The 27,360-nt window shown below is 31.7% G+C and overlaps 3 protein-coding genes across 9 annotated transcripts in view; 1 reads left to right on the forward strand and 2 right to left on the reverse strand.

Moving 5' to 3' along the window:
• Positions 1-4,239, forward strand: LOC148601036 (uncharacterized). 2 transcript variants are annotated; one of them, XM_088554219.1, is made up of 7 exons: positions 1-255; positions 1,977-2,054; positions 2,239-2,378; positions 2,811-2,900; positions 3,032-3,185; positions 3,744-3,761; positions 3,965-4,239. In XM_088554219.1, exons 4-7 carry the CDS (start codon positions 2,859-2,861, stop codon positions 4,117-4,119), a joined length of 369 nt encoding a protein of 122 aa, XP_088410345.1. In that variant the 5' UTR covers positions 1-255; positions 1,977-2,054; positions 2,239-2,378; positions 2,811-2,858; the 3' UTR covers positions 4,120-4,239. The 2 variants fall into 2 exon arrangements, with proteins under 2 accessions (XP_088410345.1, XP_088410346.1); XM_088554220.1 differs by lacking the exon at positions 1,977-2,054.
• LOC148601037 (G protein-coupled receptor 157-like) lies at positions 3,561-7,757 on the reverse strand. 3 transcript variants are annotated; one of them, XM_088554215.1, is made up of 3 exons: positions 6,896-7,753; positions 6,104-6,315; positions 3,561-5,456 (listed from the first exon to the last, which is right to left on the reverse strand). In XM_088554215.1, the coding sequence occupies exons 1-3, from the start codon at positions 7,365-7,367 to the stop codon at positions 5,082-5,084; spliced, it is 1,059 nt and encodes a 352-aa protein (XP_088410341.1). In that variant the 5' UTR covers positions 7,368-7,753; the 3' UTR covers positions 3,561-5,081. The 3 variants fall into 3 exon arrangements, with proteins under 3 accessions (XP_088410341.1, XP_088410342.1, XP_088410344.1); XM_088554216.1 differs by having other exon boundaries at positions 6,104-6,397; positions 6,896-7,115; XM_088554218.1 differs by having other exon boundaries at positions 5,319-5,456; positions 6,040-6,315; positions 6,896-7,757.
• Positions 7,758-11,533: 3,776 nt separating this feature from the next.
• LOC148601038 (forkhead-associated domain-containing protein 1-like) overlaps positions 11,534-27,360 on the reverse strand; it is a 38,553-nt gene continuing 22,726 nt past the window's right edge. For all 4 annotated transcript variants that reach the window (XM_088554222.1, XM_088554223.1, XM_088554221.1 and 1 more), the window contains 17 exons: positions 26,269-26,508; positions 25,569-25,767; positions 24,604-24,792; positions 23,924-24,051; positions 23,049-23,376; positions 21,461-21,602; positions 20,673-20,779; positions 20,099-20,258; positions 19,264-19,396; positions 18,384-18,522; positions 17,158-17,387; positions 16,632-16,852; positions 16,000-16,051; positions 15,316-15,429; positions 14,335-14,412; positions 13,972-14,112; positions 11,534-13,369 (listed from right to left, as the gene is read on the reverse strand). In XM_088554222.1, the coding sequence (XP_088410348.1) occupies positions 13,331-13,369; positions 13,972-14,112; positions 14,335-14,412; positions 15,316-15,429; positions 16,000-16,051; positions 16,632-16,852; positions 17,158-17,387; positions 18,384-18,522; positions 19,264-19,396; positions 20,099-20,258; positions 20,673-20,779; positions 21,461-21,602; positions 23,049-23,376; positions 23,924-24,051; positions 24,604-24,792; positions 25,569-25,767; positions 26,269-26,508 (2,640 nt within the window). In that variant the 3' untranslated portion in view covers positions 11,534-13,330. The remainder of the gene's footprint in view (positions 13,370-13,971; positions 14,113-14,334; positions 14,413-15,315; positions 15,430-15,999; positions 16,052-16,631; positions 16,853-17,157; positions 17,388-18,383; positions 18,523-19,263; positions 19,397-20,098; positions 20,259-20,672; positions 20,780-21,460; positions 21,603-23,048; positions 23,377-23,923; positions 24,052-24,603; positions 24,793-25,568; positions 25,768-26,268; positions 26,509-27,360) is intronic.

The raw sequence follows: 27,360 nt of genomic DNA on the forward strand, positions 1-27,360 counted from the left end.
GCTCTGGTAGAAAATATCCACTGTTTACGAGGAGTTTCACTGATAGGGTCTGGTAGAAAATATCCACTGTTTACAACGACAAAATAAGTGTTCTTTCCTTATCTATTTGCATACATGATAAGGTGCATCGGTCCTAAATCAGATTTATCTTAATTGCGTTCGCAAATCATTTTGACCTTGGCAAATATACTGTGCAAGACTATAAATTAGACAGTGGAAGTGTCGAAGACAGACACAATTTAGAGAGACAGAAAGGTAACTATTTAACCATAGAAACATGTACATTTTCAACTTTAACTTAAACATTTACTTTAAAAATGTTTTCATAGAACTTTTAAAAACCGTTTAATTAAGTGTTATCTGACATTGGGATTGTTAGTCTCGTTCTCGATTAATTGATCCGGAATTTCTGCTGTTTCGATTTGTATTTCCTTGCTACTTCCGGGTACATCAAAATGGAGCATTTTGTCAATATTTTTATTTTTTGTTGTGACCAAATTCATTATATTGTGGAAACTGTAAGCGTCATAATTTCATTTTCATAATAAGGGGTTTGTATTGTCTTTACTCAATATACAACAACTTCCCATGCTTCAGATTCTCTTTTTCGTGGATTCATGGGGTTTGGTGAAGAAACTTACGAGTCTTATTTACAAGCATTTGAATTATATGTATCTTCACCAATATATTAATGCCTAGGGGCGTAGCTAGGCCTGTTTTAGTTGTACGCAAAATTACGGCGAGGGGTCTTGGGGGGGGGGTCGCTCAAGGCAAAGCCCTGAGGGTAACTCCTGAATTTTAACGATTTTGGAGCCAGTTTTTCAGAGCCTATACTACGTTCATGGTATGCATATGTGATAAATTTTGGGAAATGGAAAAGTACAAAATTACCGGAATTGATGGTTTTGATATCGCGAATTACTTTATGGTGTTTATTGGAGTATCATTATGTATTAAAAAGGATTTGTCATTGCATAAAACCTTTTTTTTTCATCTTTAAAATGTTTGTTTTTATTTTTGTTACTTTTTCCGAAAGTACGCAACTGCGTATATTCGTATAGGCAGCTACGCCCCTGATGCCAATTATCAGAGATCATCAGAGAATATATAATATAAATTGATTTGAATTAGCCTGAGTATTCTTAACTTGATAATAACAAGTTGAATTAAACGAAGAAAGAATTAAATGTCATGGTTAAATACGCCATCGAAGTACCAAGCCTTTGCTCCTCTATCCGCTGACTCTTATGAGGCCGACTTTATAGCTGATCTAATCCAAAGGAAAAAACATCATTTAGCCAGATCCTTTCATCTGAGTTTCCACTATATAGATGACGTATTATCGTTAAACAATTCTAATTTCGGGGATTTTATACATCGCATCTACCCTAAGGAACTTGTAATAAAGAATACTAAAGACACTGTAAAGTCAAAAAGTCTAGTATTTTGACCTACACTTAGAGATAACTATTTACCAAATTATACGAAAAACGCAGAGGACGTTTACCTTACGTGCCTTACCTACCGTGCACCTGGTCCATGTTTCCAGTTTTTAGTGCAGTCTAAGTTGCACATTTACTTTTATTATTTTGTACGTATTGTTTTGGTTATTTCATGTTCTTTGTTGTGTGTGTGTGTGGTTTTTTTCATGTCTGGTCTTAATCCCTTGATTACATTCTTTTTATTTCCGCTAGAATCTTGGTTCCCTTTGAACATCTAATTTTTTTAACAATCAATTATTTTCACAATTTCTCCGCGAAACATTATAGTATAGAACGACATATATTGTAATTAATAATATATAATAAGAGTTAAATAACAGTATAAACTATTAATTTTTTGTGACTAAATGTAAAACAGTATACCATTTTCATGAAGATTAAAGACTTTAATACTTTGTACACAGATAGCACATCTTGAAACCAATTCAGGTTTCTATATTTCTAGTTTACTCTTATAATTTATATTTTAAACAGATGTACTCAATTCAGAATGGTATAACCCTCCTTACTTTTGTAACCGCCATCTTAGAATTGGTGTCTTGTAAAACTAAGGTATATACGTTTTGTCTTATTTTGATCAACTTATTTCAAAATAAAAGCAGATGAAGAAGATATGTTTTTAATTTACAAGATTCAAACCAAATGGTCATGGATGAATGAATCATCAATGAAACAGTAAGAAATGAGGTTTTTCGTTGAATGTTTTATTTCTTATTCTGTTTTTATTATTTTGTAGACATACCACCTTGTGAAAGTCGAAGAAAATGCCAGGATATCGTTCATGATGAAGATGCAAATACAGTTGTCATCACGATTGGAGCCGTTCCTACCTATCAAAATGTGTTTTTAACTGTGAATTTCCATGACTACTCTACCGTAAGTTAAAATACAAAATTCATCTTGTAATTAAAATCCAAACATATGTACGGAAATGGAAAACTAGATATCAATCATATTGAAGTTTACTGTCAAGTTAAGACTATTCAATGTTCTTAAACAAAGTTATAAACAACCAAAGTCTAGTCGTTTCTTCATATTTCTTGCATATTTTCGTGTACTACAAACTTATTTTGTTAATGTCGCGAGCAAAAAAGAAAAAAAAAAGAAATTGCGAAAATAAACCAGATTGGAAATGTCTTTTATAATATATCAGACGCGTCATAGGATTACAATATCCATTTTAATTGCCAAACCAGATCGTCGTTACTCTTAAAAGTACTTATAATGTGCACCATTATTAAAGTATAAATGTTGGTCGTAAGCTGTTTTAATATTACTATTATTTCCGTTAAAATTTACTTCTGAAAGGGTTATGTAGTTTTTAAAGACATCGGTGGTAGGTCTTGTTACCTATCCATGGTACCTATTGCATATCCAGCTATCGAAATTTTTAAAACGGTAAGTTATTGTAAATTGTGTCCTTTACTTCTGAAATATCTAGCAATGATCAAAGCTAATGGAATTTTATACTTTCAATTTACATCATTTCTAATCAATATTTTGTTTATGAAAAGTCTATAACATTTAAGGTGGAAACAAGATTGTCGAAGGACTATCTAGCCAGTGTTAATCAAACAAAACTGTCGAAATCCGTAGTGTTTCGGATTGCCGGACAAAATATTGCAGACTTCTGCTCAGACTATGATACCTATATGATGGATTTCAGAACTCAAACTAAAAGGGGTATGTATCGTCTTATATACTCGGGTTTATTCAAACCACAAATAATGTTCTTCCTGCATGGCATTTACAAAGCATGATTCATATACGCTGACATCAAATTAATGTAAAATTATATTCCACGGAATTCATCAAGGTGTATAATTTAACCACACTTTGACCTCGTGTAGAATTTTCACTCAATTTTTGTCAAATATGACATGTTTCTTATTATATTTCAAAATGAAAATGCTACCATTTTTTCAGGTATCAGTCATCACCTTCACAAAAATGGTATTATCTCGTTTTGTTTTAAAAGAGTAATCAAGGGAGCCAAGGTTATAGCGGTAATCAAAAGAATGTAATCCAGGGACAAAGACTAGACATGCAAAACAGACATACACAACAAAGAACATTTAGTAACTAAAATCATACATACAAAGTAACAAAAGTGAATGAGCAAAAATAAAAATAACGATTTGCATAAAAAAAAAAACTTTGAAAAGAATACATAACAAATACAGACCAAGTTATTGTTTTGCATACAACTACAGGTAGACTGAAATGCAATTTTTTTTTCAGATACAGAATGTCATCATGGTAAGAACCAAATAATTTTCCATTTTTATATCATAAAGATGTCTTTCATATTAAATTAAACAGTCAAAGAAAAAGAAGATTAAAAAATATGACAAGTAAAGTTTCCAGTCTTGTAATTATAATGTTCAAATTAGCATTGTTTAATAAAGTGATCCTTCCAAAATGTTTTCGTTAAAACAAATTGATTCTTCAAATCTTTGCAGACAAAGGGCGAAGGGTGTTTTGCCTAATTTGCAAGATATGGTTACCGCCAACCACTACGGAAAACAAAGAAGAAACACAGGCTCTTACAATCAAAGAACCCCAGGGACAAATGTTAGAAGAATTAAAAGGAACTAGTGAGCTGATAGGCCGATGATTGATACAGAAAAATAAACAAAAATAAAAATATTCGTAATCTTACTTAACATAATATAGCAAATACGTGTAATCATTGTCGGTCTTGAACACTTATACCCTATTAAAATTAATTACTTTGTGATTAGTTTTACTTGACTTTGTATGAGCAACTCGGCGGGTGTTTCTAGAAAAGCAGAGGACGCTTACCCTACCGGTGCACCTGGTCCATGCTCCCAGTTTTTAGTGGAGTCCGAGTTGCTTATATACTTTTGTTACTTTGTATGTATGATTTAAGTTACTTTATGTTTTTTGTTGTGTATGTCTGTTTTCCATGTCTGGTCTTTGCCCCTGGATTACATTCTTTTGATTATCGCTATATTCTTGGTTCCTTTGATTACTCTTTTATGGTGGTCAGGAAATTTTGATAGTCTTTTAAATTCTTCATATCCAATCATTGGTAATAATGACTTATCATCTACAATTAGGGTACCTGTTTTTTTTTTTTCAATGTTCCACTCCTTAGATCTCAGTTTTGATCTGATTTTAATTCAATAATAATTTCTCTGTTCAAAGAGTTTATTGGACGATTTTCCTCTTGCAAATAAAGAGTGACTGTCGTTGAATTCAATTTTGTTGCAGATACCGGGTTGTGTGTGTTATATTCAAATGTATAGCTAAAATTGCGCTTAACTGAATTAGCCAAGAGGTTATTAATGATGTGATTTTTCCTGGTTATTAAAACGAATTTTCATAAATAGTCATTGTCTACGTACATGTATGCAAAAATCACGTACCTGAATGGCACGTCTCGAGGATTATTTGAAGATTATTATGATAGGTGTGAATATCAAAGTTAATAACTACAATGGCAAAAAACGGATTGTCTTTAACGTAATAACTTTTTTTAACAGAAAAATCACTTTCATCAAATTTAACTTTTATATCTCACGGACGGCGGCAATAAAAACACAAATTAAGGAACTAAAGTTTACTTGTATGAATGTCATGATTTTTTCTGTCGAGGAGAGGAACACTCGCAGGATCCCTTTGTCTATAACACAACTTTTCCTTCAGTATATTTCTCATTTCTCTGTCAAAAACGCAAAAAAGTAAAAAGGAGCAGAACGCCTGAGCGCTGTCGCCAACACTTTGAAGTGAGAGAAACACATTGTCGGTTACAGTATAACCAGAAATATCGACGTCGGTATGTCTTTTAGTGACTGCGATCATGTAACGAATGGTACCCCAAATTCTAAGTCCAACTTCGATGAGCCATAGGAATAAAAACCTCAAGTCTTCGTGTGGCGAACCTGTAGAGTATTCAACTGTTATGGAATGCCGTTGGATACTTCTTCTCTAAAATGACATGGAAAAAAGGTATGATTATAAGACGGGGTTACAGAAAATAGAGCGTGATAAAGCTAAAAATTATAAACAAAATCAAGGAAAAATATAAAACAGTGGAATGTCTGGGCGTTTTCACCAACACACTGATAGACACGCTGTCAGTTTTCACCATGATAAGACACAATAACTTTAATAGTATAAGCGAACAATTTCTATTGAGATTGAAAAGAAAAGGTAGAATATTACTGAAATATGGTGTGGGTAGATCAGCTTTTTTTATGTGTATCATTCTTCATTGACAATTTTAATTTAAAAAAGCGACATTCGAAAGTGATTTTTTTTTACTTTTTGTTCAAGCCAACATATTTGTTTTTGTCATTTGTGTTTTATTAGATTTATCTTTATGTCTATTTCAAATCGTGAACACATTTTGCTTTTTTTGTTTTTAAAAACATGAGTATTTTAAGAATGGACCTCGAAATTTCTCTTTTTAATTTTGCGGTATAAACATGGAATTAAAGATTTTTTGGTTTTTTTTCGTAAACGAGACAACTTTAAAACAAACAAACAAATAGCGTTAATTATGTTCTACCTAGTTGTCTCTTCTGCATACTCATTATAGTTGGTGCAACCTATGGTAGAATTATACAAATTACCGATTTGTGTTTCTTCTTTCGCACTTTTATCAGCATGTAGAAAGCCATACATGAAAAGTACATAAGAACTTCCCAGAGTTTTCCTGACATTGTCATCCATAAAGTACGTTCTGTTTGGGAAAGACAAGCTGAAATCCAACACCATGCACCAGAGCCTACCGACAAATCAGATCCTAAAACATTCATACTTGCTGCTGTTGTTGTTATCGTTACTGAAATAAATTCAAAACTTGCACTTAGCGGTCTTTTCTGTTTGATTTGAAAGTGAAAATATGGATTACCAAGACACAACATCTGCAACGAAAAACAAGAATAAGCTACTAAACTTTCAATGAAAAAAGAGCACATAATTCACGCACCGGTTAGGTATGCGGGTGTTTCTAGAAAAGCAGAGGACGCTTACCCTACCGGTGCACCTGGTCCATGCTCCCAGTTTTTAGTGGAGTCCGAGTTGCTCATTTGCTTTTGTTACTTTGTATGTATGATTTGAGTTACTTTATGTTCTTTATTGTGTATGTCTCTTTTCCATGTCTGGTCTTTGTCCCTAGATTACATTCTTTTGATTACCGCTATAACCTTGGTTCCCTTGATTACTCTTTATATATATTTCTTGAAATATCTATTGAAGTATATCTAAATCGTTTAATACAAAAAAGGGGCCAAAGTTTGCCCCTATTACACTGTCGATCGTTTAATGAAAACTTGCCAACTGATACTGATAAATATGTTGTTAATTAAAGTTTGACTGAAAGATTTTTTATGAAATAATCTTTAACCAAATATGAAACTTACACGGGATTCCCCAGCTAGCGATATGATAGACAGCGGTTCGGCAGTTTCTGTGCCATCTAGGAACTTCGTGCGGTTCGTCATATGTCAAATATAAATGAAGCGCAATCACAGTTGTCCAGAAAAATGAACTCATAGACGAAACTGTTGTCACATAGCTTTGTGCTTTACATCCAGGTAATTCCAGTTTATGGCATGCGAGAATTTTAATGTCGGTGTTGTCGGATGAATTGACGTACATCCCGAGTCCCATTAGTTGTCCGCTCGCGTTTATCATGTCGGCGAATGTCAAACATAAGAGATATTGCCTCACTTCACACAATGGCATGCCACGTCTATACCGAGCGTAGTGGCAAAAGAACAAAAAACACGCTCCAATAATCGATGCACATGACGTCACTCCCGTAAGCACAACGTCATGAGTCTGGATTCTTTTGTTGTATACATACGGAAACGCTGTTGTAGTGTCTGACATGCTATTTTATCATCTCGGTGTTAAAAAATGTTATTAAATACCTTTCAAAATACTAGTTATCTTGATATTGACTATTATTCACATTTAAAATTGCACGTGAGTTTCGTAGCTTCCGGAAAAGTTCAATGTTCATTGATGTTATATTTAAAATATTGTTTTATCTGATTTGATAAAAAAAATCACGGAAGATAAATCCATTGCATTGAAAAACTTAGTAAGATGTAATGATTAGGTCTTACCCTCTGCTTATTTCTTGTCTTCGATAAAAATTAATAAATGTCGCGTTCCCGTTTAGTTATGTAACATTTTTCAATATTGTTAGTATAAATAGTCACAAAATTTCCAAATGATAGTACAATCAGAGGTGACCATGGACGACCTTTTATGATTATCTCACTTTACAGTCTTGCTTGGGTCATGGAGATAACATGATAACATAATGAAATTAGGGGATTCCTAGCATGATAAAACTGTTTCAATTTTAATTTTAATGATGAAAGACAGTTTATGTTGTGTGTTTCCCTATGTACAGTGTAATATAGGACGTTATTTTTTAAAACAATCGATAGCTTTTTTTATTATCATTATACAAGTGTGGACACAGACTGGTATTGAACATACATACGTTTTGTCTAGAAAATTCCTCCATTTATTGATATCAATAATTAAATTATGCGTATGTTGATAAATATCCATTAACATATGTTACTACATGTCTATTGACATCAATAAATGGGGAACAAATTCCACAATGGCTTGCCATAACTATAAGACAAGTCATATACACATAACAATGCTTCTTTCTTGAAGTTGTACGTGCATGGATGTGTTGAACTTGATATGTTATGTTAAGGATTGACCATTTCACTTTATGTACGTTAGCTTGGTTAAATTCTTGACACTGAGCATTTCTTTAAATTAACGAAAACCAAAAGTGTTGTATATGTCAGTTACAGAGATGGCCCTAATTTGAAAACAGTAGGGGTCATAACGTCAAAATTAAATAGGAGCATTTCTTTAGTAGTTAGTAAAATCATATCAGAATTTCATAACAATTAATCACCCATAACTAAAGTCATCGCTCGAAAACCAAGTGAATATGGACGATGACGACACGGACGCCGCCGCCGTCAGCACCATACCAATATACGACCGCAATATATCTTAGTTAAACAGTTCTCTATCAAAAGAGAATAAACCTGCAAAACTGTACAGTTTTCCCACCTACAGTCATGTACCCAACAAAATACATTTGAAATTCTTATGAATCAAAATTACAATGCCGGTATATGAAGGACTTTAAGGCTAAATCCATCGATACTGGCTCACAGTTAACACTTCAAAATCAATATTTCAAATAAATCTAGTATCAAACAATTTTATTAACTTCTAAATAGCCTGAAAAATGTTTCCTATACTATAGTACTTGTTTCACAGCTGTATAAAATATATCCAGAGGCACTGCCAGTATTATTTGGTTTCAGAACCAACATAACGCGTATGTACATTCCGTACTTCACAACTGTCATTAACTTTAGAATCACTATTTCATTTAATCCTGTAAATCTACTTCACAATTTAACAAAACTTAGTTATGATTACGTGTGTAGTATTAATGTCTTGATAATTGATAAAATCGCCACCCTTTTAACAAATGTTCAAGTTATGAATATGACTAAAATTATATTTTTATGTACATGTACAAACTTTACTTTATTGGCATGAAGTCAAAAAAAATGGTTTAAATAAAAATCATATTAAGAGTTGTCAGTACATGCAGTCTGACATATACATATATAGCCAAACTAAAAATCGTTGGAGCTCCTCGGGAATGTACTTACTTGTACAGTGTACTTTTACGTGTACATTAGTCTATATGTATAATATAGAATCCTCGAAACTTCATGTTACAGTAATGGGCAGCTAATTGGACTACCCAACTCAACAGATTCCTCAATGCCATGTGTTTTGCCACAAAATATCTTGCCAGACAACCTCTAACACTGCTGGAGTAATAAACAGACAACCTCTAGAACTGCTGGAGTAATAAATATTAAGCCTAAAAATAAGTTACGTTTCCGATCACCCTACCGACCCTCCTTAAGACCCCCTATCCGAAAGTTTTTAATTGTTATTTTGTAATTTAAAAAAATTATTATAAAGTCTGCCGATTGTCTATCAGAAAAAAAAGTAGAAAATAAAGCCATAGATTTTTTTCTATCCTAGATGGAAAAACATAGAGAAATATTGGTTGTTTCTATTTAGATTCGATTGTAAACAAACATGCCGTGAGTGTGCTCTTGGTAGTGGATAATACCTTTTGGGATTCGGCACTTGAATTAAATATTTTTTTGTTTTGAGCACCACCACCAAAACAAAAAAAAATATCTCAAGCGCCGAATCCCAAAAGGGATTAGTTTGTGGACTTCGTTTATTAGTTTTTGCATAATTGGTCCATTGTATTCTAAGTTTGGTGTCACTATGACTTATTCCATTTTAAAAACATTAAATAAATATAAATCCCTACCTACCGACAAATTGTGCTCCTTTACTTGCTAACCTATTCCTTCACTCTTATAAGGCTGACTTTATAACTGATTTGATCCGAAAGAAAGAATATCGTTTGGCTAGATCCTTTAATCTCCGTTTCCGCAATATAGATGACGTATTATCTTTAAACAATCCTAATTTCTGGGATTTGATACATCGCATCTACCCCAAAGAACTTGAAATAAAGGCTACTACAGACACTGTAAGGTCAGCGTCATATCTTGACCTACACTTAGAAATCGATGGTAAAGGAAAACTGTTGACCAAACTTTACGACAAACGTGATGACTTTTCATTCAGAATTGTCAACTTTCCTTTCATCTGTGGCAACATCACTTCAGCACATGCGTATTATAGAGTGTTCATATCACAATGCATACGTTACGCCAGAGCTTGCCGAAACTACGAAGACTTTTTGTATCATGCTAGAACTCTAACGAATAGGCTTCTGGAACAGGGTTATGTTGCTACAAGATTGAAGTCATCACTACAGAAGTTTTATGGTCATCATCATGAACTCGTGGATCATTATGGTGTATCCATCTGCACCATAAAACTGATTTGTTCAACAGGTCATAGTTTTCCTTTCCTCGTTTGTCTACCCCAGTGCTTTACACCGTCCCTGAAAGACCCCAAATGATGGGCCAATGGTGTTAAGAAACCCCTTAGTTCGTCATGAATTACAATTTTTTTTTTCTATTTTTTTTTTTTAAACTTATAATGGTTTCTTTTTCAACCATATTAAACAGTATTGGTGGTGTGCATAATTTTTGTCAGATCTATGTGTTTGTTTTACATTATTAATCACTATTTAAAAGTTAATTCTTTCTCACTGAATATTTTTCTAACTAAATGTAAGGAGTGATTTTGTTTCTAAGATAGAATTCTGTTGTTGTTGTTTTTTTGTTTTTTTTTTTTTGGGGGGGGGGTCGCTTATTCTAATGTTCAAATACATTTGGTTGTTATTTTCCTTATTTATCTGTAAGAGCATTTTCTTCCTTAAAAAGTACATGTCGATCATAGAGTCATGCAAATTCAAAATATGCGGTAAATCAACTTTTTTTCAACTTTTTAAACACATAACATCATTAAGTTATTCAACCATTGGTGAAAAATAACTAAAATTAGTATCTAAAGCTAGGAAACGATAAAATTGGTAAAAAAGTTTAGTTGAAGTCTGCTATAACAACTAGGCCTTCTATTCTAACTGAGCAGAGCTCTCACCTTAATGGCAATCTGTCTAGTTCTCACAACTGACACCAAAATAATTTAGGTGTATATGTATATGCTCTGAAACATAGATTGTTCTGTCGAAAGTGCAGAATTCGGAAATGATGTATGCAGTTAGAAAGTGTGGAATTCGGAAATGATGTATACAGTTAGGAAGTGTGGAATTCGGAAATGATGTATACAGTTAGGAAGTAATTGTTAGTTTAATTCAGATGCACACTGTATATTATAGAAATCTTCATATTCCAATTGATCGAGACATCAAGGATTTAACAATATTGTGGTGTATAATTATTAAAGTAAAAATAGCTCTTTCTCTCATAGGTAGAGCCTAAAGTCATATTACATTGAGAAAAGGGATCTCTAGCATATCATTGAAAAAGCACTTTATATAGTAACAGCCATAGCTGTATATTTTATTAGTTCAAGTTGCCTGCTTATATAAATAAGAAAGCTAATTCTATTCTCACAGATTCTATTTTTGGACGGTGCTTAGTATCAAATATGTAAAACATTTCTAAATTTAAACAATAAATCCATATCACAGATTGACAATATAAACAACAAATCTACAATACACAATCATATCATTACAAGTAAAATTATTCTTCATAAATGTATAAAAAAATCAATATATCTTAAATAAATATTATATTTCTATTATAGAACTTAGGCAATCAATGTTGTTTACTCAAACACTTTCGAAGTTTATCAATTTTGTTCCAACATTGAAAATATAAATCTGTACCTTAATACTTGTCAATGTAAAATTTAGATGAAATAAATTTAAATGATATATACCCTTAAAACTTGTTTTGTAAGTTATTTTTATACCTTGTAAAATAGTAATACATGATTTCTATAGCAATTTGACGGCATCAAATAATGATGTATCATTTAAAAATCTATGAATTAGTTTAAATTCATTATTGGGATAAATGCATACTCCTCTAAGTAAAGCTATTAATATTTAATTCTTAAAACAAATATTCAAAAAATCATAAATAAAAATTAATACAATTCTTCCCAAAGGTACATTTTAAATAAAATGTATAAAAATTATCAAAACTATACAATTATTAAAAATAACAAAAAAACTTTGTTTGAAAATGTAAAATATTATACACAAATTGAATGCAATGGGAAAACAATTCCAATAAACAAAAATCAAGGAATGTACTTCAAGAGTTTTAAAAATCAACTTTTCTAATAATAATAGCAACAGAATAACAGACAGACAGACAGACAGACATGAACATCAAAGTTTTGATTAAAAAGATTTTCTCTTCAAACTCTTCCCACTATCATTCTATTTTCAACAGAAAGCAACATACAACATGGGTCTTACCATAAAATAAATTAAATAATACAAACCTATGTGGCCTACTGACAAAAATATTCATTTTTTTTTTGTCTAAAAATGGGCATTCTTTCCTTTTGATATAACAAGTGAAGAAAGAAACATATAACTAATAGGCTAATTGTATCACTTGAAACTTCTCTCATCAGAGAACATTTTTATAAATCAAATTCGCTATTTATTATACCTATCATATAGTACAAGCATTAGATTTATTCTCTACTAAAGGCTAACAAAAGAAAATATGCTTAGGCTAATGTTTAACTAGTCTCTACAAAATGAAGGCTCTGCACACATGATGTTTTCATTCGTTCCAATCAATTTTACCTTTATATTTGAAGATGGTTCTTTTTTCTGTCTCCGTTATCTCTTTCTATTTGAAACTTGCTGGTTAGTGTCCTATCCCTATTTCCACTACTTCAGTCAAATTTATGTTGTTTTTTTTTATCTCCTATCGAAAAGGGCAGACTAAAATCATCGACAAACCATAACTCATGTATTCAATCATGGAAATATTCACTCTTTTCAAGCACTACTGCAAACTGACTCATTTTTACTACAAGTCAATTTACATACAGATAAAATCCCTAGAGCAAAAAATTCTCTTCATAGGAAAAGTCATGAGCTTAAAATGTCAACTCATTGTCACCTCTACAATAACATTTGTTCTTGTTCAATAACTGTTAAAAATACAGATAATAACATATTTATAAGGTAATCTAGGGTATACTATGCAATAGATTTGAAGCACCACCTGACCGAGGAACAGTTCAGAGTCTAGTCTAGTTTGTCATTGAGATACTAATACAGTTCGGGTTAATATCTAGGACTCTACTTCAGCCTCTCGTCTATTTTCCATTCCCTACAAAAGACAATAATGATCAATCATAAAATTTTGAAATCTACATATCATATTAAAATCATGAGTAGTTGCATGCCAAAAGTGATTTTACTATACATGCATTTGATGTTTCCATTTGTCTATGGTAAATATAAATTTGGGTAAATTTCAAGATTTTGGTATAATTATGCTAAGATGTTTAGCCAGTGTTGTGATATTAGTTTCAGGTAACAATCGAAAACAATGAAACAAGTGTTTTCTCAGTTAGGAAAAGAGCCATCTTGCAGTACCAATTGAGTAGACTGTGCACAATTCCATTTTTACAGCTATGGAAATAATTTTGCTAACTAAATAAGGTTTTAATTGAAATAATTTAAACTCATCAAAAAGCATTTTCAACATACAAATATGAACTTCACTGAATTCACAAAGGTCTAAAAACTGTCAGTATTATTTATATACACCATAAGAATGTTTGTTTCCCCTTTCTCACCCTACCTCATGGTTTGGGTAGGTAGATAGTGAAAAGTTCATATGATTCTGGATAGGGCCACTTTTTATGGGTATGAAGGGTAAAGAAAAACTAACTTAGTTTTAATTTTGGCCTAATGTTATATACTTACTATAGTATTTTCTAGAGTATAAAGTCTATTTTCACTTTCAAACAAAGCTCTTTCTTTATCTGTTAATTCTTGTTTCAAAGTTTTAATTTCGTATTTCCTCCTCTTAGCTGCTTCCTTCTCAACTCGCTTTCTTGCAGAATTCTGAAACAAGGAAATGAAAAGTTGGTTTATATATGAAAGTTTCTAAAACAAAACATGCAAAATTTTGTGATTTGTTCTATTAAGGTTTTTAAATTTTAGCATTTTCAACTTTTGTGAAATGTATGGAATTAAGGTTTACAGGTGGACAATGGGGAGCATATACAGACACAGATTGAAAATATATAAGCTCAGAAAGTTAGTTGGCAGGGGTTACAGTCATACCTTTCCCATAATGTCTTCTGGAGGACATCTATGTGATGGCGGTCGAGTGGGTGTTCTCTCATTCTCTAGATGGAAAGTCTGAAAAACAAAAAAACAAAAACACTGTAAACAAAGTTATTTTTGTGTTTCTAGATATCAATTCTATTTATTTTTGCCACCAACACCCTGTTTTAATATTTTCTTTAAGGAAGTGATTTTATTCACTGCAATTATTTTTCACCATTTTTAGGCATGCATTTTCACTCATTCCAGTTATTACTTCACTTAATCACTTAAGATGCATCTCTGCTCATTTTATTAAAATGTTTAAAAAAATATGCCATTTTCCAAAGCAATTCTTCACACTGAAGGTTAAGCCAAAACCCTCTACACAGTTCAGTTAATCTAAGTTGAACGAAAACACTGCATTTCAGAATTACATAATTGTTCCCAATACAGTTCAGTATATGTAAGGTTGAACAAATATAACACAAACAAGGGTAAAACAATATACTCCATCTCCTTTGGAGTGAGGGTATGAAAATAGAATTATTGTATACTGTATTATGGCAGCAGAGATTAAGTAGTAGTCTTTGTAAGAATCATGCAAAATCTGAAAAATGTGATACACCTCAAGAGGCTACATATTTTTATTTTTATAATTAAGTTGTTTTATGGGTCTGTATTATGAAATGTATAATTAATCATTCCAATCTATCTGCTCTGAGGAGATAATCAACATTGAAAATCCAATAGATTCTATTGTATTTGAGTGTCATTTACAGAGTTATCTCCCTTAATTATGAAATCTACAGTGCATTCTATATAATTTTTATCTCCTAAGAACACCAGCAATATGAAAAACCGAATGTAAATTTCTGTTTACTATAGCTATTTAAACAAAATACCAAAAGTAAAAATATGTAGGCCTTTTACCCATGAATCACATTTTGCATGATTCTTAGCTGGAATGCTAGTTAAGTCTCCAACAATAATGCTAACCTTTTTAGATTTGATAGCTGAATTAAGTCTCCTTTCTTGATCAAGTTTTTCTCTAGTTCTGTTTAGAGAATCTCTCAAGTATTGTGATTCCTCTGTTCTGTTCTTTATATCAGTCTGTAAAAAAAAACACAAACTTTAATATGTCATTCTAACTTTCAAAGCTTTTACATTTCCACACCTACAAAACAGAACAAATTATACAACTACCTTCAATAGACCAATTTTTATATTCACTTCCACTCTAGAAAAGTTTTTCAATAACCTTGAGGTACACAAGAAAAATTGCTACACATTTTCGTATGTTTTAATACAAATGGGAACACGTTTAAGACCAATATGGAAATATGTTTTTGTGCCTATAAAATCACATGGGAACAAGTTTTCCTAAATTATACGAAAACCATATCTTTTTCCTACACTAAATCCTATGACACATACAATTACCATATGATTTTTAATAACGTTTTTCATGAATTAATTTGTTAGTCATAAGCATATATTTTTCATGGCTGTCCTAAACATGAAAAACAGATGAGAAACAAATGTTGCAATTTTTCCTATATAATCGTGTTCTAATGGAAATTAAAATGGTAGCAGAGTAAATTAACCAATGCATGCTAATCATAAAAATCAATTTTAAAATACAGATTAAGCACACATAGAAGCAATGCAGGTTAAACTTACAGCTAAACTTTCAACTTGAGTAGTTTTCTTTTCAGCTAACTCAGTAGCTTGTCTGAAAGATTAAGGAAATTGAAATCAACATACAAGTGTAAAATTTCATTTATGGTACAGTGAATATAAGCAGCTATAATTAGCATAGGCAACTCAAACAAGATGGAAGGTTTTATATAATCTAGTAAGTGTATCAAATCCACATTCTATTGATAGCAAAAGTCTCTCACATAACCCTGTAGCAGGTGCCCCGTAGTAAGTGAGATTAGACTTTACTCATTCTTGCCTACTGTCATTCATAACAATAAGACTTAATCTCTTTCTTATCATAATAAGACAAACTTCATTCTTATCATGTCATAACCCTGTGTTAACTCTTAACAATACCCACCTCATTTCTGCCAGTGGTAACTCAGACAAAACTTATTCTTTCCATGACTCTCTTGTAACTGTTTAGTAAGTACGACAAGACTCACCTCATTCTTGCCAAATCTCTCACATAATCCTGTAGTAACTCAAATGAAACTCCTCTCATTCTTACCATGACCCTGCCTTTACTGTCAAGTAACTCAGACAAAACTGAACCCATTCTTACTAAGTCTCACTCACAACTCTGTAGTAGTAACTCAGAAAAGACTCACCTCATTCTTGCCAAATCTCTCTCATAACCCTGTAGTAATTCATCTTTCCTGACAATTCTTTCCTTAATCAGTTTGATCCTGCTGGACAATGACTCGACAGCCCTTTCTCGTTCCTCCATTAGTCGTTGTCTCTCATCTTTAGGGATGTGACCAATAGGTCGAAGAGCAGGCATGGTTTCTACATCTAGACAACCTGATATGGCTCTCAACAGGGTCAGATACTGTAATTTAATAGATTTTTTATCAATACAAAATTTCATTAAAAAACAGCATAAAAAAGATAATAAAATAAATTTAAAACTGAATAAAATAATCTCCTTCACTGTTTTGTGAATTTTCACTTCAATGCATTAAATTCATTATAGAAAAAAGTTATTTCTGATATAACTTATTCATACAAATTTAATAAAAAATAGAGTCTATTCTGTTATTTCTAGAATAGTTCAAAATCTTTCATTCATTGCAGAATTTTAAAACACTACCTTTCTACTTAAAAAAACTTATCCTGTAGTATGGCAAAACTTACAGAATTTTCGCTAGACTCCAAAGCATCCATTGTTTCCCTGTGGGCACTACGTTCCATATCTGCTTCAGCATTGACAGTGCTAACCAGTCCTCGGGCACGACTGACCTCTCTATCCAGTGACGAAACATTTAAGATGTGGCTGTCCTCTGCCAGTGCTTGATTGGCTCTCATCTCAGCCAATTCTTTCTTTAAGACTAGAACCTGCTGTAAGGCTTGGTCTTTTGTTGGTACTGAAATAAAACAAATATGAAGTTACATGCATGGTTGTTTTAGGTAAACCCAACCTTGTCAATTTTAAACAGTAACCAATATCGTTTACAAGGTATGCCCCATCTATACACAGCTGCATAGCTGATTTAAAATCAACATATCCAATGGGAGTCAGGAAAATTGCGACCAAAATTCTTCCTAAGGAAGGACTGACAGATGAAAAATCTAATGGTCATTTTTTTCTTCAAGAAGTCTTCTAAATATTTACAATATTAGTTTTAGTTTCAGTTCAGAACTATCAGAGATGTAGTTTTCAAAATTTCTGTCATATTCATATATGCATTTTAGCACTTTTTTTTTTTTTTTAAAAGTTTGCAGTTTTCAGTTCAAAAATCAAAACAAGTTCTTAAGTGCTATACTCCTTTAGAATCAACGCTGGACTTCACACAAAAATTCTTAAGTGTAAATTTATTGATATGGTGTCACAATTCTTTGATATATCAGGAAGTCATATCTTTCAACTAATTTTAAATTTCAGATTTTTTTGTAAAAAGAGACATCACAAGTGGAGAAAAACACACAAGTCTTTCCATGAAATCTCATTCAAAATGTTATCTGACATGCAGAAATGGCATTCATTTATTTTATTAGTGTCAGTAATTCAAGGTATAAATTATATGAAATGCATTTCATCATCATGGGAAGATAACTCACTTTTCCCCTATCATTCTATTATTACTCGTTTTTCTGCATCTTCTGACACTTCTAAGACAAATGACCTGTAAATTTGCCTTTAATAGACCAAAGTCAATGTGCCAACATTGTGAAATTGTGTTTTTCCTGAGGATGAGTCATTATTTTTTCCTGAGCATGAGTCATTATTTTTTTCTGAGCATGTTTTCCTGAGCATGAGTCATTATTTTTTCCTGAGCATGAGTCATTATTTTTTCAAATTTGCCTGATTCTTACAGTTTCCAACACTTAAATGATAGAACTTGTCTTCTGCAGGTACTTACATGGTGGATTAGACTGTTCCAGAACTTTGACCCTGGACCTCAGTTCAGAAAGTGCTTCCCTCTGTCTAGTGATAACTTGTTCATGTCTCTCTCCACGACACTGGGCTCCAAGAGCAGTTAACTCTGAAGTTATTCTACCCTGAAAAATTAGGCAAAATATATTAAGAAATAATTTGTCAGATGTATTAGTTAATAGTTAATTGTTGAAAATTAAGTTATAGTATCTGAAACACTTCTAAGACCTGTTGATTAGATGGTAAGTCCTCAGTACAAAATATTGTCCTTTACTTTAATATTGAAGACTAATTTTGAATATAGATATGAGTTGTATAAAGATTTCAAGTTTTTGAAATCATGAAGTGAGAATAAATCATTTACCTAACTGTCTAATCCCAAACAATTCTCTCTATTCATATCCTATTCTGCAATTATGTGGAAATTCCATCCAGAAAAGTGAAAATATTTATTGTTTTGAATATACAGTAATCCTAGGCTAGGGAATATGATTTAGGTAGTATCAACCCAAAACTTCTCTTTTATATACAGAATGATACAAATTTTGAAGTTTAATAAAAAATATCAGTGAGCTTGTTGCAATGTTTGAAGCTGATATGGTTTGTCACATTCAATTTAACATACAAAGTGATTGGATCTTTGTGTAATAAACCTAATAAAATTGAAATTTGAACTTGATCTGTATTTTATGATTCTCAATAACTATACAATATTTGAAAAAAGATCCTTCCATATCTTTGAATCTGAAGCTGTCAGGGACCAACAGACAAGCAACTTTTCAGATGGTACAGTTTAATAATCATAAGTATCCAATTCATGTGATCATGTATAAAACGATAAAGTAGCCAATAAATTAATATCTCACCTCCTGATCAAGAAGATTTAACTGTTTCTTTTGTTCTTCATTGTTCTCAATCAGCTGACTTTCTAGGTCTTCTATACGTCTAACTTTCTCATCAACATGGCTCTTGTATTTTAGAGAAATTGACTTCTCTTTACTATAAATAGAAACAAAAAAGACAGTAATTAAGGGCAAATCCGGAATGTTAGGGTCAAAGGGGTATGAAAAAAGTACTTGGATAATTAGAAAATGGCAAACATTCTTTAGTACATGTGTATATTCATACAAAAATCATGGTCTCATGCAAAATATCACATTTTTTTCAATTTATTTTGGACAGACTTCATGCCTGACTCCCCTCAAACCTGATTATATATTTTATCATACTCATCATCACTATTCCTTAGTGTCTGAATTTACTGGTTCTAGCACATTAATACAAGTGGGTACTACCTGGTATAACTATTATAAAGTATCTACCAAAAATGATTTCATATATTGATATTTTTCATTTGTACTGTATCAATATTACCATTATTTATAAAAAAGGTTAAAGTCCAGTAAAGGTATTATTTATACCTACTAGAAATATGCACATACTCTACTTAATGAACTAAAGAATTTGGGTCCAGGTCTACTGAACTACCATATAGATAGGTTCTTATTCTTGTGTATTTTAGCGGTCTTTCTAAAACTGCCAAATTTTACTCTGGGCTTAAGTACACTGATTATCACTTAGCAACTGCCAAAATTAGAAATGCCAAAATTTATCGTAAACCATTTTATCTCAAAATCGCCAAATTTTACACCCGCCAAAATAACCCACCATACTGTATCCTATCCTGTACTAAGAACAAACCTGAGATCAGATTCCAGAGATTTCATTTCTTCTTTCTGTTTATCAATGATTTTAGACAGTTTAGCCAGCTGTTGTCTAATGTCCATCAATTCTCGTTCTCTCTGTAACAATAAATCTTTGTTTCTTTCTATTTCCTGTTTCTGTGTCTCACTCAATTCCCCTGAAATAGACAAACAAAACAAATAAAAAATTTGCTCATGAAAATAAGAATTCAAAATTTATTCTTTTTTGTATTTCTGATGAGTCTTTTAGCCTTATGAAAAAATTGGCAAATCTTAAACTCTTCAATGCAGGTTTCCAGGCACCTACCATAGCCTAGGGGTTTCATTGATTCACCAGTTTAGAATATCTGGCTTTCCTCCTAACAAATGCCTGGCAACCATGCAAGAAGCTCTCATTAGCCAAACGGTCGTAAATCTCACCATCGGTTAAAAGGCTCTACCGGGCTTATATTAATTGTTGACTTTTTTTGTGCTTATTTGCAAAATACAAAAAGGAGGTAAAATTAAATAGCAAAAAATATTACATTTACAGCTTTCCATTTAAAATATACAAGATCATATCAAATATATACCTGTAATATCAGAGAGTCTAGCATGTGCTCCAGCTAAATCTCTCCTCAGTCCAAGGATCATATCATCTTGGTCCTTCAGTTTACCCTTTAATTCAGCACTCTCTTTCCTGAAAGTATTAATTGACTGAATTAGTACCACTTTCATTCTTATGATGAGTGTTTGCAATCTTATAACTAAATAAAAAGTAATATGGACTTCAAATTATCCTAAAATTCAATATTCAATCTAAAAGAGGTATAAGTACAGATGTAAAAATGTACATCCAGGCTTTTCTTTTTTCTTGTCCCTTACATTTTGGTAAAAGAGCTGAGTTCAAATTTGTTAAATAAAATGCAATAATAGCCCATGAAATTTTCTACATGTCCCTTTTTGTCTCAATCAAAGTGATATTAGGCCTATTCTGTTTTCTATCAAGGGATTTCTCTGACAAGTTGAGGAATCTGTATCACAACTTTGGACTGCAATATTATCAGACTTATCATTCCATGGGTAAAAGCTTTCTTAGAAATAAAAAGTAGCAAGGAGACCATATTTCTTTAGTGCATTAAGATTACAAAACTAATATTAACACTTATGGGTGAAAATCTCATTTCTTCAGAACAGAAGTGAGTCCAAAAGTTTATTAAAAGAAAGGTGGACCAATCCATTAAAAAAAGGGGGTGGGGTGTTCCTGACTATCATTTGCTTATATTTACAGATTTTGCACAAAACTTACATGATTTTTTCAAAAAAGGAGGAAGCGGTGTGCAAACCAACAGAATTGATTAGCAAATGCATATGGGTTTACCTGAGTAGAACTATACATTGTTCCATAGCAATAACATCCTGTGATGGTTTCTGGACAATGACTTTAGGTTTGGGTGGAAGGTCAGGTTTGATGGCAGTGGCTGTAGCTCTGTTCCTGAGATCATTCATTTCTATCTTCATGTCTATGTAAAAATTGGAATTATTTTCATTATAATTTGCAAACTTCTGTTTTCCTATGTTCAAAAAAGTCAACTATACAAATTTTGGAGTAAAGCACAGTGTTAGTTTTTTTTTGTGTGTGTTGAAAATTATTTTATGTTGAAAAAAAAGAGGGTGATTTCATTTTCTTGTAATAAAACTTTTGTGATCCTGCAATATACCATACATATTAATATGTAAGAATAACCCTTTCTTATTGGAGGTAATAATTTACATCTTTTCATTTTTGTGTACCACATCTATGGCAAACATTGAGAAAACAAATATCATTAATCAACATATATCTCTTACTTGTTTGAGATAGATTATGTGTAAAATTTTATATTCTATGTTATCCATTTCATTACAGTTTAAAGAGGAGTCTGGACAAAAGCCTCCCCACCCCACATGAGAAATTATTTTTATCAATTACCAATAATATTTCTATAAATAATGAAAGTGTATAATTTGAAATTTAACTTCTTTTCTTAAACTCAAACTACGTGGACTAATATAAAAATGTATAAATACTGGAACTGTGAAATTTATTGAACATTTATTTCGTTTTGAAATTTTACTTAAGTCTAAATTTTAAAGTTTAGATGAATGGTATAATCAATTAGTTATTTTAACTTTTTGTTTCTTTTTATGACAACACTTGTCAAATATACACTCTTTATCTGGAGGGCCTTTATCCGGGGGGCTTATGTCCTAGACCCCTAAAAGATATATAATAAAAAATTTTCATTTACTTGACACTGCATGACTGTTTACTTGTCTTAGTGAACAATTCAAATATTTGCTTAAAGCTGTCACTAGGTCACAGCTTTAATCTATTTTAGCTTTCAATGATGTAATTCAAGTAGTTGTAACAAAACTGAAGGTTGTTTTTCATTGTAAATGTGCTGATGTCGAAAAATTTTGTATCAAATGACTTCTGCATTCACATTTCAAGAGCCTAAAAGAAGGGGTAACTTTTACATCAATCAATCCCTATACAGAAGGAGAAAATTTCTGTATAGAGAATATTTGATGCAAACATAAACCATTCTTTTAGGCTCATGTGCTCTGTATAGGGTTTGATTGATGTAAATATTACCCTTCTTTCAGGTTTATATGCTATGAATGAGGAAATCATTTGATGGTATAAATTATTTTTTCCACTCTGATGGTAAAATTTAAAATGGTAAATCTTCAAAATGTGTGCTTTAAAGAGCATGTTAAAATCTAAATTTTACCATTGAAAATGAAAAAATTGTTCAAATTAAGTATCGCAAAAAGGAAAATCAGCTTGTACTCTGAAATCTGTAGAAAATTTGGAATATATAAAATGGCCTAAAAACCTCTCATAAAGTTTAATCATAACCTGACAATTTAAAAGTGACATGCATTTTTAATCACTGATTTAGAACAGAAAAAGATCCACCAACCTTGAATTGTCTTTTTATGAGACGAAATTTCATCCTGATAATCCTTATTCTTTTTCATTAATTTTTTCAGTCTTTCTTCCATTGCACATATTGTTACAGAATGTTGTTTGTTCTGTTCTTTGAATGACAACAAATCTGCTTCATATTTCTTCTCCCGTTCCTCAAACTCCACCACATGTTTTGATGATGACTCTGATATTGCAGATTCTAGTTCTCCATTGCGTTTTTCTAATTCCAAAATTGTCACTTGAAGTGTCTCTAATTCAGAAACTTGAGATAATGCCTCCTCTAATTTTCCTTTGTCACTAGATTCTTTCTCAACAAGGTCCTGTAGAGGGAAAAAGTTTATATTAACACCTCACCGGTGTAACAATAGTTACATGTCCCAATATGGGCTTGATTTTTTCAAAGACTGACATGATACCACAAAGCAAACAAAAAAGAGGAAATTGGAGAAATTTGGAAGTAAATTTACACAAAAAAAAAAAAGAAACAGAATAGTAAAATCCAGACTTGGAGAGTTCATATGAAATTCAGGTAAATCAAGCCTTCACATGAAATTTACGTAAATTGTTCATATGAAAGTTGAGTTAACTGAATTTCACATGAAAAACACATTTATTTCATGCAAAGTTCACACTAATTTCACATAAAGCTCGATTAACAAGATTTTCATGTGAAATTTATTTGCCCGTGTAAGCAACAGTGGAATTTATCTATGAAAATTGCAACAACAAAAATTCCTAAAAAAAACTGTGCATTCAAATAGGATTGGAGTAGTCAATCGTTGAAATGATATCCTAAAATTTACAACATTACCCAATAAAATGCAACGTTTCAATAAACATTACATTAGATTTATAATTAGGTCTCACCAGTCTAAGTTTATCAATCAGTTCCTGAAGTTCCTCTGATTTCTTTTGTTCTGATTCCACTGCTATTCTTCTCTTCTCGTCTTCTACCTCTTTTATTTCATCTAATGCTCTGTTCAATTTTTCCTCAGCTAAAAAATAATTAATTTATTGTGAAGTTACATTTATTAGTTGGTATCTTCAAAATGTCTCTGACCTTGGAGTTTCCTAATTGTTGAGTTAAAAAGAAACTTCATTCACATGAACAAAAACACTGGATTTCTTGATAAATTTTTAAGAAAGAAGTATTAGCCACATGCATTAAGTGACTTATTATATCAAGCATGAAAATTATAAATATTTAGAATGGCAAAGCATGTGTTCCATATATCCAGATCTCAAAACGTTGGCATACTTCTTATGTAAGAGATAATTAAATACTATGATACATGTTGCTTTTTTGACATTTTTTTTTGGACACTTTAATGGTGCAGGAGGCTGTAAATCAGTCACATCTGAGTTAAGTCATCTTTTAAAATTAAAAATATGTCAATAGTAAATGAGCATGATGAGCTAAACATGTCAATAAATAACAGGGCAAATAATGGGTGCAAGTGAATTTACTCCTATGAAAATTTCTACAGAAAAGAGTGAAGAGATCTGCTGTGGCTGGTGACTAGATGAAAAACTGATTATGAATTTACCTTCCAGTTTAGCCTTTTCTACAGCATCTGTAACCTTGTTGTCAGAATCCTGTTTGGCAATATTAACCTGTCTCTCTATGTCTTCTTTGAACTGTTTCTCTAATGTAGATATCTGGGAGACTAACCTCTCCTTCTCCCCAATTGAAGCCTCCCATTTGGAGAATAATGATAAAATATGCTTATCTGGACCTAAATAATACAAGTTAGTAATTAGGGAAAAGTATTGTGCAAACATGATTTATTTTAAAATAAAAACAGGTAGTGCTGTGTGCTTAAGTAGCACTCCATATAAGAATCATGCAAAATGTGCTTCATGGCTGAAAAGCCTACATATTTTTATTTTTGATATTTTGTTTAACATGTCATAGTAAACAGAAAGTAACCTGGTTTTTCATATAACCCATGTTCATAAGGGATAAAAATTATATAGAATGCACTGCAGAGTTCAAAATTAAGGGAGATAACTCTGTAAATCACACTCAAATACAATAGACCCTATTGGAGTTTCAATGCTGATTATCTCCTAAGAGCAGGCATATATGAAAATAAAAATATGTAGCCTTTTTGGTGGTGTATCACATTTTTCAGATTTTGCATGATTTTTACAACGACATCTACTTAAGTAATTTTTTTGCTGTATTTGCAGTGTGGAAATTCCAAAATTTATTTCATTACACAACACCAGTAGTAACTTATTTCCTAATTACTGCCCAACAAGTATATAAAAAACTAGCTTTATGAGATCCAGCAATTTATGTCATAAAACATCAACCTGAAAATTAAGTTTAAACGTCAGTTATTATCAAACAATCATTTGTTTTGTTACAGCATTGTTGTTCCCATGAACTAGAGAAAAAAGTTGTTTGGAATATGTTTCATCATTATGGTACTGACATGATAAAACCCTGCATTTCCTCATCCCCATCCTTAAAACAATGCCAATGAATAATAAATTATCAACCCACCTTCACTAGACAGCCGTACATTTACACCACATTTCTCTAGAGCCTCGTCAATCTGTTGTTCCCATGAACTAGCACCATTTAGAATATTGACCAGACATTCTCTCATCCAAATGTTTGATTCATCTGTTGTAGCTGATTGTAGCAAGCTGATCTCCTGTTTCAATGAACTACAGGAGAATCCATTAGCTTTAAGGTGAGTCTAAAAAGAAAAATATTTCCATTTTGACCTTTTAATCTGTCAATTAACATTGTGTCACAACATGCATATTTTACTGTAAATGTATCATCTGTCAAAGGGCCATTACTCTGAGTACATGCTTCAATCATAAAAAAAAAATGTTTGATTTGTGATTCTTTAATAATTCCACTAACAAAAAAATTAATTTTTCACGGGCATAATTATTTTTCCAATGTTTCCAACACTTAATGACTTACGCAAATCTTCAACACAGTTGTTACTAGTTAATTTCTCTTTGGTAAAAACTTTTCAAGTTCTGAGGTAAATGAATACTGTAAACATATTAATTTTCGTGGATTTTGTCAAGTGAACATATTTGTGGGTATCATTTTCCACAGTTTCATAGTACGATTAGAGTTTTATTGTGTTAAAAATCAATTTTGCAGGTACTTACTTTCGCGCTTATTTGTCCTACACAAAAATGCAAAAATTAATATGTCAATAGTAATGTAGAAAACTTACAACAACTTCCTCAATTTGACTGCGTAGTTTTCCATTTGTTCTCTTCAGTTTATTACTCGAAGATTCTGCTAATTTCAAGTCTGATTCTAAGTCCTTGATTTTCTTAAAGAACTCTGTCCTTTCATCTATTAGTTTTTTCAAAGTTTCTACAAGTTCATCATCATTTATTTCAGCTTCAGGGGCCTTGATCCCAGGCGTCGAAAATGTGGTCTGTATAATTCTATTCCTAAATCTCTCAGACTAAAAAAGAAAATAAAAGGAGAAATATTAACTAATATTTTTACATTGTATTTTGTTCAACCGGACATTTATCTTCTGTGTATATGGTGCATTACTTAATCAAAGACAGGCTGGGTTGCCGTAAAGTTGAAAAATACACCAAGTCGGTAAACAGGAAGTAGAAGTGTGACAGACCTAAAATCACAACCCATGATTTGGGACCCAATATTGAAGTTGAATACCAAATATCTGGTGGCTGTGATATTTAATTGCCGAGAAAAATTTTACAAAATAAATACTTTCCCTGCCCATCAGATATTTACAATTCTATATGTCAATTTGCAAAAGTGCAAACAGGCCAAAAATTCCCTCCTGAGTACCTAATCAATTAATTAAAAACTAAGTTCTCTTAAAATTACAAGATTCCTCACACATATATTGTAGATTTTTTAAAGTATTTTATAGCAGTTAAAGATTCTAATGCAATTTTGTTCTTTAATATCAAAGAAAAAAAAAATTGTGGGATACCAATTTAACCTGCTTTTTAAGTTTCATCAACATCAACTAATTTAACAACAAAAGGTAAAATTTCAATCAAAATCTCTGATGCTTTATTGAATCCACACATAAAGTAGACAAACTGCGGGCAAAGCTAACTCCATGATACCCTGCTCTCAACACAGAAACCATACGGCCAAAATATAAACAAAAACTTATTACAAACAAAATTTTGAAAGACCATGATAACTGATCCTTCACAATAGTTATATATATGTTAGGTTATTTTAATAACTGATTTCATGTAGTTGAACAACCATCTTGTAAAGTTACGTAGCTATTTTAATTTCATATCAGGTCCCTCACTATATTTGC

The sequence above is a fragment of the Perna viridis genome, chromosome 12 (assembly GCF_037379345.1).
Source record: "Perna viridis isolate PV_CMFRI_1.1 ecotype Kerala chromosome 12, ASM3737934v1, whole genome shotgun sequence".
In the NCBI taxonomy this organism is placed as follows: Eukaryota; Metazoa; Mollusca; class Bivalvia; order Mytilida; family Mytilidae; genus Perna; species Perna viridis.